We start from the raw sequence: 9,711 nt of genomic DNA, 5'->3' as shown, positions 1-9,711 counted from the left end.
CTGGAACTCCAGTATAATAAACTGGCGTAATTTTTGGGTTTTGAACAGTATTTTCGCTCAGATTTATCTTTACATGAAAAGTGGCTAAATTTCGATTACTTTTGAAACTGGGCTATTTTTGAACGACCAGTTATAAATCTGGCTATTTTTGAATTTCTCCCTCGGGAGAGGTGCACAAACAACCATTCTTAGGGCTGCTATTTAGGAATTAGACAACACTTATTTTTCTCCTGAAATTTTGAACAAAATTTTTTAATTTTAGGACAATAGCTCCTTCCGATCGTATCTCTCAAAAAAATCAAATTCTTGTTAGAGATTATTTATGATCAAAAAATGAAATTCCTAGCATTTATGTCATGAAAAATTAAAATTCAGAATACACTGGTTAATTCCTAAATAGCAGTCATCTATGGTGGCTACCTGACGTCATTTCTACTACAATGATCGTCTCTTTTGGATGCCTTCATTTCGATGCTACTCAAGTTTCAAATCTAAAAAGAAAACCGGGGGGGGGGGGGGGGAGGGTGTAATGGGTCATATATTTCCTAGTAGCATAAAAGAATTAGTAACTTATTATATAAAGACGAGCAGTTTAACTCATCATTGTATTGTAAAATTGTACAGATTTAAGTTTCAATCAAATGACATCATTAGGCGTAGCTTAATCATGAGTTCATGACTATTTTGTGGTAAATGATTTGACAGGATTAGCTTAATTAACAAATAGAAAATTATGGTTGGGCATTTTTTTTTGCCAGCTAGGCAGGAAAACAATAAAAAGTGGAGTAATTCTTTTTAAATATTCAAATACTCTACTTTGATCAGTAAAGGAATACTAGAATATATATAAATTAAAGAAATACTTTTTAAATTTGTTTATGCCAATCTTTCTTTATAGCACTCCAAAGCAGGGGTCTTCTTTCATTTGCGAGTAAATTCAATTATCAAATGTAAAAAACTGTATATTTTACTTTATTAAAGCTAAGTATCTTAGTTTGCCAGTTATATATACTTCAAAAATTGATCAAGATAATCTAATTTAAATAATTTAAAAAAATGTTTAAAGGAGTAACATATTTGTCAGTTTTTTGGGCATTTAATATACACAGCAACTTTTCATAACTGATATTGGGACTGAATCATGTGATAGTCACAAGAAAAACTACATTGTGATCAGACTAGAAAATTAATTAGTTTGATAAAAGGTGAAATCACAAGAAAGAAGAAAAAGGTAGTAGTTGTTGAAGTTGGGCTTGTGAATATGCATCTAAGGTGCACAATCCTCAACCACATCAATTCACCTTATTTTACAGATCTAAGAACTGTTTAAAAAAAACTGTAAATTCTATTTTCCTTGAAGACAGGACAAAAAAATATGAGATGTAGGTATCTAGGAACTGTAAATTCTATTGTATTGTATCATATTGTTATTTCAAATATAATGTTTATATTTATTATTACTTAAATTTTATTGTATCGTATTGTTAAATTCATTGTTATATATCAATCACTTTATGTAACGACCGATTTGATGTAATCGCGACATTACCTTGTATTCTTCTCTCATCTTACCCTTTTTAGTATTAAATATAGGCAAGAACTCCTGAAAAAGAAAAACACTATAGGAAAAAGAAAAAAGAAAACAAAATCTGAAGTCAACTTGTCTTAATTATGGAATAATACTTGAATTAATCTAGAAGAATCAATTATGCAAAATTCATAATCACCTAAATCCAAGGTCAACACTGTACATGGGATGCACTACCCCCTAATATTAATTAAATATAATCAGACTAGAAAGACTCGTTCCTTTAACAACCAACAAAGTCATAAAAACAAAAATCTTCTTCTTGGTCAATAAATAATTAAACTTCTATGTCTAATTAATATCCCATCTTCATATATAGAAATCACAAGCAAATTAGACAAAAAAGAGTAGACAAAACAAAGAGAAATGCAAAAACACAATGGCCACCCTTATCTGAAATTTTAATTTGCCTTTTGATCATGTTTTCCATTTAGTATCTTTTGAACCCTCCAGAAAAATATAGCTTTATAACAAAGTTTTGAAACAAAACTAAAGAGATTATTTCAAACTACAAAGTAACAGGTAGTTTCTTGAACATGTCTAAGCCACTAAGAAGCTTGATCAAAGTCATTGTTCTTGGTGATTGTGGGTGAGAATTTTCATTACCCTTTATTCATTTTATTTATAAAGATGCTTCTTTTCTTTTAATTTGTTTCCCTTTCCTTTTTGCTATTTCAAGCTATGTTGTTGGACTCTTCTAAAATGACATTAGGTGCGTGTTGGATCCTTCAAAAGTAGTGTCTTTTTTAGGATCCAACACGAGTGCTATAGCAATTTTGGAGAGTCTGAGCAACACAGATTTCAAGTATCCTTTTGCTAATATTCTTGAAACTGCATGGTTTTTGTTGTTATTCATCTGCTAACTGTTACTAACACTTTGATATGATTTGCATTCTCAGGGTGGGAAAGACATCTTTGGTGAATCAGTATCCACAACATTAGATAAACTTTTTATTTAACTTTGTTTATAGGCGGAGCCAGGATTTTTTTAATCGCACGATAATTCAGTTGATACTAGTTACCATGATGATTTTTTTTTTTTCCTACAAATATATACTCCACATATTAAGGGGTTGCCTGATAAGGGGAGAGAGCATTTTCTCAAAGAGTGTTTTAGAGATGCAAAAATATAATGGACTAAAATTTTGAGCAAGGATTTTGCATATTTGTGTTTTCATTAACTGCAATTTTAGATATGTTTTCAAGAAATTTAGACAGCAATACAAGGCGACAATTGGAGCTGATTTTGCTACTAAAGAACTAGAGATTGGTGAAAGAGTAGCCACCTTGCAAGTAAGTGATTACTGAAACATCAAAGGTTCTGTTTTTTTTTTTTTTTTCAATCCACCTGCACGTCTTGCTTTTACTGTTATATCGAGAGCTACTCCACGTATTGCTTTGACATAAAATAGTTTTTTTCCATTCCACCTATACGTCTTGTTTTTACTGTTATATCGAGAGTTACTCCACGTATTGCTTTGGCGTAAAATGGTTTGATTTTCTTTCAATCCACCTATACGTCTTATTTTTATCGTTATATCGGGAGTTACTCCACATATGCTTGATGTAAAACGGATAGTAAATTTGTTTTTGTCTTATGTTTTTTTTGGTAGATATGGGACACAGCAGGACAGGAAAGGTTTCATAGCCTTGGTGTTGCATTTTACAGAGGAGCAGATTGCTGCATTCTTGTTTATGATGTGAATGTGCCCAAGTCATTTGAGACTCTTCAACGTTGGCATGAAGAATTTATCAAACAGGTGAGTGATTTAATTATCATGAACTTTTTCTGATAGGCATTTTTACCTATCGGCCGCGGGTTAAAGTCGTGAAAGCAACCACTAATACTTGCATTAGGGTAGATTATCTATATCATACCCCTTGGGTACGGCCGTTATCCGAATCTTGTATAAATACGGGATACTTTGTACACCGAGCTGCCTTTTTAGTAGGCATTTTTTACATGGTTTCAAATAGTTACTCATTTTTTTTGTATGTGATTGATTTCAGGCTGACTTAACAGAGCCAGAAAAGTTTCCCTTTGTCTTGATTGGTAATAAAGTAGACTTGGAAGGTGGCAGCATTGAGACAGTAAGTTTTTGCTTCTCATCTCATCTTTGGTCAAACACATTTTATTCCCATTATATATGTTTTTTCTTAGAGTTTTACTTCTATATACACTGAAAGTGTTTTAAAAAAAAATTACACTAACAGGTCATCTAAAACATAATTAAAAATAACTTGCCTATAATAAGTAGAATTGATTATCTAGAAAACAAACTAAGTAACCTACTATAACAGGTTAAATTACAGTAATATTGTGAAATTTCTTTAAGATTTTACTTAAAGAATACTTGTATTGTTTACAGGTTTCAGAGAAGAAAGCCAAGGAATGGTGTGATTCAAGGGGAAATATACATTATTTTATGACCTCAGCGAAGGAAGATTACAATGTGGATGCGGCATTCTTGTGTGCTGCACAACTTGCCCTTGCTAACGAAGATGATCACAACATGTAAGTTACAAATTATTAGTGCTTATTATAATTTTATTATTTTTAAGCACTCATCAAGTTAACATTTAATTCGTTTGAGTGAGCTAATCTAGTCTGAGTAAAATTTTATCTACCCCAAAAGAATGACACGTTTTGGTTGAGTACAAAGGTTGATTCATCTAATTTTCGCGATAAATATAAACAGACGTTCATTTCTCTACTATTCGAAACAAGAAATATATATTTAGAAATTGTATATAAGATATTATTATAAATCTCAATTCTTTATAATTATGAAAATTAAAGCTCGTTTGTCTTAGTACTAACCCGTTGTCTAAGGCTCTATGAACCCTTTGCTTAAGGGTGGGCGGTCGGGCAATTCAGATTGAATATAAAAATTTTGGTTTGGATTTTCGGTTTTCGGATTGAAGAATTGACAATCCAAATCCAATCCAAATAAGCTCGGATTGGATCGGATTTTTTAAGTTCGGTTTCGGTTTGAATATTTTGGATTTTCTGTTTTAAGTTTGTAAGTTGAGATGTTTCATCTTTTTACAAAAATGAATATCCAAATGAAGTACGCATGTTAAATTGCTTGAAAAGTTCCTTATTCTTATCGCAATCATCCAAATAAAGTATTCAAGCGATATTAACACTGCTGATAAGATGTAGCAATAGTAAAACCATATCCAAATAGAAAGTATTTTGATAATAACATAGTAATTAAATATCTAATGGGTAGGGTGTTGAACTTATTACTACTGCCATATGGATAATGGACTAAATATAAAGTATAAAAATTTTGGATTTTCTGATATCCAAAAATTTGAAATACTAAATCCAATATCCAATTCAAAATCCAAAATTTTTAAAAATCCAATCCGTAATCTGAAAATCCAAACCAAAAATTCAAAAAATTAGCATTTGGTTTGGATTTAGGGTTTGGCCAGACTATGTCCATCCCTACCTTTGTCACATCTTGTAAAGTTGTTTTAATGTGTTTAACATTTTTTATTCCCTCAGCAGAAATGTCAAATTGGTTCATTTTAGTACACCAAGGTTTTTTTCTCTTTATCAAGCAACTTGTGAAATACTAAACAAAATATAGTAAACGAGCTAAAATCAGAGCTAATTAAATGATTATTAGAGGACTAATTCCTAGTTTAGGAAGACTCCTTCATTATTATTGTTATTGTAATTGTTATTCTTGTGTGTGGGGGGGGGGGGGGGGGGTTATTTGGACATTTTTCTTGTTAAGTTACTGAATTACATCCTCTCTTCTTCTTTTTTCCAATATTAGCGATCCCTTCATTTACTCCAGATGGCAGCCAGTAGTAGATGAAGATATGCCTTCACATTGGTGAGTACATCAAATAATATTGCAATGTAAATTAAACTAGAAAAATAAAGTTTTTTTTAAATGTCTTACCTCGTAATAAACTCTAATTGGTACTTAATTTTGGAATTATGTGGTTCTTTTTCTCATAAAATCGCAATTTCTTTTGTTAATATTAAACATCGTAATAGTAGGACTACTTTCCTACAATTAAACAAGAAAACTTTCAGATAAACGCTGCTTATTTTAATTTATATTAAAAGTTTTAATATTTTGCAGCCAACTCCAGAGAATACCAGAGTCTGTATCAGGAATTGAGCAGCAGAGAGGAGGGTGTGCATGCTAAATCTTCAAAATAGTAATGTCACACAGACATAACATCCTAATTAATTTGTTTGTTCTTCTATTCTTTATTGTTTTTAGATATTTGGTACGTTCATAGTTTTCTGCAACTGTATTATTTCTTACTTCCATAGAATTTCACTTTCTTTGATGGATAAAAAGTAAACTTTTCTAGATAAATTCGGCATACCTTTTCCTTTTATTTTTCTTAACATATTCCTAATAAATAATGGCAAATGCTTCGGTATTTCTGCATTTCGTCATTGCGTTTTCAACTAATATTTTTCCCCATGCTATTGTACCCAGTAAATTTAATTTGTTTTTTTATATTCTCAGTTTTATCTTGTTTTTTCATAATTTCTTTTGGGGTGAGCGTTGGATCCACGAAGAGGGAAGCCTACCTCTGTTTTTTTTTCTTTTTCGGCTTTTCACCCTGTGCCCAGTATCTATTTTGAGGCCCGGCTAATTTGGATTTACACTGTCAAATTTGACTTTGGAGGTAAAGCACTTCTTGCTAAAGACAATTCCATACTCAGAATTCGAACCCGAAACTATAATTAAGGATTAAGGGATACTTACTACCCCTACCACTTTTGATGGCTGAAGCGTACATAACGGAGTTAGAGTGTCCAGCTATGCGTGCAGAATAGATTAATAAATTTAATGTTAATTGTTTCAATGGGGACATTTTGACTTGATTAATAGGTCTCAATTGTCACGTTTGTATTAAACGTAGGCACACACTATTTGAAACTATATAACAAACATAGATTGAATTTTCAAAAATAGCCTAATTTTTTTGTAAAAATGGAACTCCAATTCCAGATCTAGTCTTCGCGTTTGAATCATATCTTCACATTTTCTTTGAACTGTCCGTTATTTTCACTTTTACGTGGTTAGCTTGACGAATTCTCAAATAGAGCTAAACTCAAATGATTTCAATAATTTTGTAAATTTAATGAACTATATAGTGACAGTAATATACCTTCCTGTTTCACACTGTCATAAGGTAACTTTACTTAGATTACGGTAATATAGATAGAATCTCTCCCTTCTTAATCAAAGGTCCCGATAAGAGTGCATCATCCTTTAGTGGAACGTACAAGGGGCACAAATTCAATTAGTGGAAACCCCAATATATACACCTAGAGCCGTCAAAATAGGCTTGGCCCATGAGGCCAGCCCAATCCAGCCCGCTACTTAGGTAGGGTTCGGCTAGAATTTATTTAGGCTATTTATTAAAACTGAGGCTTATAAGTCTGGCCCAAGTCAGTCCACTGGCTCTTGAGGCTTAACCGAGGCTGGCCTGGGCCGGCCCGTGGGCCAACAATTAATTAAATTCAAATTAAATACTATTAAATATTTAAAAAAAATAAAAATTAAAAAAACTATTAACTATAATCCACATTCCCCAACCCTAAATTACTCATTTACCTTTCCATATCAACTAAAATTTAGATTTTTGACATGCATATAATATGACAAAATTAGTTTTTCTTTTGCTTAATTAGTAACGAACTCGAAAAGTCTTAGGTAACCAATAAAGTCTTTTCTCAAAAGAAAATATCACTTTAAGTGGCCAATGATCAGTTTGGATTACTTTAGTATATTATTATTATTTAAACTACTCTTCAATAGAGCTGTCAAAACGGGCCAGGCCAACCCAACCTAGCTCAAGCCTCGTGGTCTTTTAAATTTGGCGGGCTAGGACGGGCTGGCCCGCCATATGAATGGGCCTTAAAATGGCCAGCCCAACCCAACCCTAAGAGGGCTGCGGGTAGGGGTGTATATGGACCGGGTTGGTTCGGTTTTATCGGGTTTTCGGATTTTTTTTTGTTACATGAATATTATTTCAATCTTTCTTTGTTAAAATTATAGATAAAGTTTTGATAAGTGAATATATGTTTAGTAAATATGGAAAAAAATTGACAAACATATGATCTATTAAAATATTCTAATGGGAGAATTTTTTTAGTAACACATGATAGTTATTTTCTTAGTCGTCTAACAATAATTTTTCGTTAATTTACGCTTTCAAGGTTAATACATGAGAGGATCCCAAATATTTCTACATTTTCTAAAGAAAATTCACTATAAAGTCTTAAAAATATAAATAAAATTTATATATTTATATGTCGGTTTGGTTCGGATTTTTTTACTCAATACCAAACCAAATCAAACCAAATTTAATCAGGTTTTTTAATCGGTTTGGTTTAATTTTTCGATTTGGTGCGGTTTTCCAGTTCGGTTTGAACACCCCTAGCTGCGGGCTAGGGCGGGCCGGCCCTTCAATTTTTTTAAAAAAAAAAATTCTTTAAACCCTTAAATATTTTTTCGTGACATAGTCGATTAATCATGTAAACAACTTCTATTTGCTTAGAGCGTACAAAAATGTTGATATTTGATGAGGAATCTCATAATTGAAATGCAAATTCTCTATATCTCTTGCTCTTATTTTTTAAAGTTACATGAATATTTTCTTAATACCTTTCTTTCATTTTCCTCAGATTCAGAGATTATTTAATAAGTTTATATGCTGAGATTTTTTAATGTAGGATTAACATCATTTGTTGATTTTATCATTATAGTCCATAAAATTCTTGAAATTTGCTAGTGGTCAATTTTTTTTGTGTGTATTTAAAACTGATCTTTATCTATATTGAAGAATAGTTTAAATAGTAATAATATATTAAAGTAATACAAACTGATCATTGGCCACTTAAAGTAATATTTTCTTTTGAGAAAAGATTTTATTGGCTACCTAAGGCTTTTCGAGTTCGTTATTAATTAAGCAAAAGAAAAATTAATTTTGTCATATTACATGCATGTCAAAAATCTAAATTCTAGTTGATATGAAAAGGTAAATGAGCAATTTAGGGTTGGGGAATGGGGATTATAGTTAATAGTTTTTTTACTTTTTACTTTTTTAAAATATTAAATATTTAATAGTAATTAATTTGAATTTAATTAATTGTTGGCCCACGGGCCGGCCCAGCCCAGCCTCGGTCAAGCCTCAAGGGCCAGTGGGCTGACTTGGGCCAGGCTTATAAGCCTCAGTTTTAAATGGGCTCAATAAATTCTAGCCCAACCCTACCCAAGTAGTGGGCTGGGTTGGGCTGGCCTCACGAGCCAAGCCCATTTTGACGACTCTACTCATCAATATAGATAAAGATCAGTTTTAAATACACACAAAAAAAATTGACCACTAGCAAATTTCAAGAATTTTAAAAATTTTATGGACTATAATGATGAAATCAACAAATGATGTTAATCCTACATTAAAAATCTCAGCATATAAACTTATTAAAATAATCCCTGAATCTGAGGAAAATGAAAGAAAGGTATTAAGAAAATATTCATGTAACTTTAAAAAAGAAGAGCCAGAGATATAGAGAATTTGTATTTCAATTATGAGATTTCTCATCAAATATCAACATTTTTATATGCTCTAAGCAAATAGAAGTTGTTTACATGATTAATCGACTATATTACGAAAAAATATTTAAGGATAAGAAAAAAAAATTTAAAAAAAATAAAAATTGAAGGGACGGGCCGCCCTAGCCCGCAGCCCTCTTAGGGCTGGGTTGGGCCAGCCATTTTAAGGCCCATTCATATGGCGGGCTAACCCATCCTAGCCCACCAAATATAAAAGCTCACGAGGCTTGGGCTAGGCTGACAGGGCTGGCCCGTTTTGACAGCTCTATATACAACCAAACCAAACCAAAAAAAAATGCTTTAAAACCTTGCTAAAAAGTCGATTAGGTGACGTTTGAAATGCACCATTTGAGAGAGAAATGGCAAACAATGGCTCACTCAAAAGGAGACCTTACCCTAAAGGAATTGCTCTCTTTTAGAGACAGAGATCTCAAAACTTATCTTTTACTCACTAAACAACGATGTTCGCTAGACCTCTGGTGAATTAGTCACAGATACGAGTGGCAAACAAGCGGG

At 32.1% G+C, this 9,711-nt stretch overlaps 1 protein-coding gene across 2 annotated transcripts; it reads left to right on the top strand.

Moving 5' to 3' along the window:
- Positions 1–1,935: 1,935 nt before the first annotated feature.
- Positions 1,936–5,940, top strand: LOC107759954 (ras-related protein Rab7). Of its 2 annotated transcripts, XM_016577971.2 has the most exons (8): positions 1,936–2,177; positions 2,488–2,514; positions 2,782–2,881; positions 3,202–3,348; positions 3,599–3,679; positions 3,958–4,103; positions 5,404–5,442; positions 5,698–5,940. In XM_016577971.2, the coding sequence occupies exons 1-8, from the start codon at positions 2,125–2,127 to the stop codon at positions 5,762–5,764; spliced, it is 660 nt and encodes a 219-aa protein (XP_016433457.1). In that variant the 5' UTR covers positions 1,936–2,124; the 3' UTR covers positions 5,765–5,940. The 2 variants fall into 2 exon arrangements, with proteins under 2 accessions (XP_016433457.1, XP_016433458.1); XM_016577972.2 differs by lacking the exon at positions 5,404–5,442.
- The last annotated feature ends 3,771 nt before the right edge of the window (positions 5,941–9,711 follow it).

This window comes from Nicotiana tabacum, chromosome 11 (genome assembly GCF_000715075.1).
Source record: "Nicotiana tabacum cultivar K326 chromosome 11, ASM71507v2, whole genome shotgun sequence".
Classification (NCBI taxonomy): domain Eukaryota; kingdom Viridiplantae; phylum Streptophyta; class Magnoliopsida; order Solanales; family Solanaceae; genus Nicotiana; species Nicotiana tabacum.
This window is presented reverse-complemented; position numbering and strand designations above follow the sequence as displayed.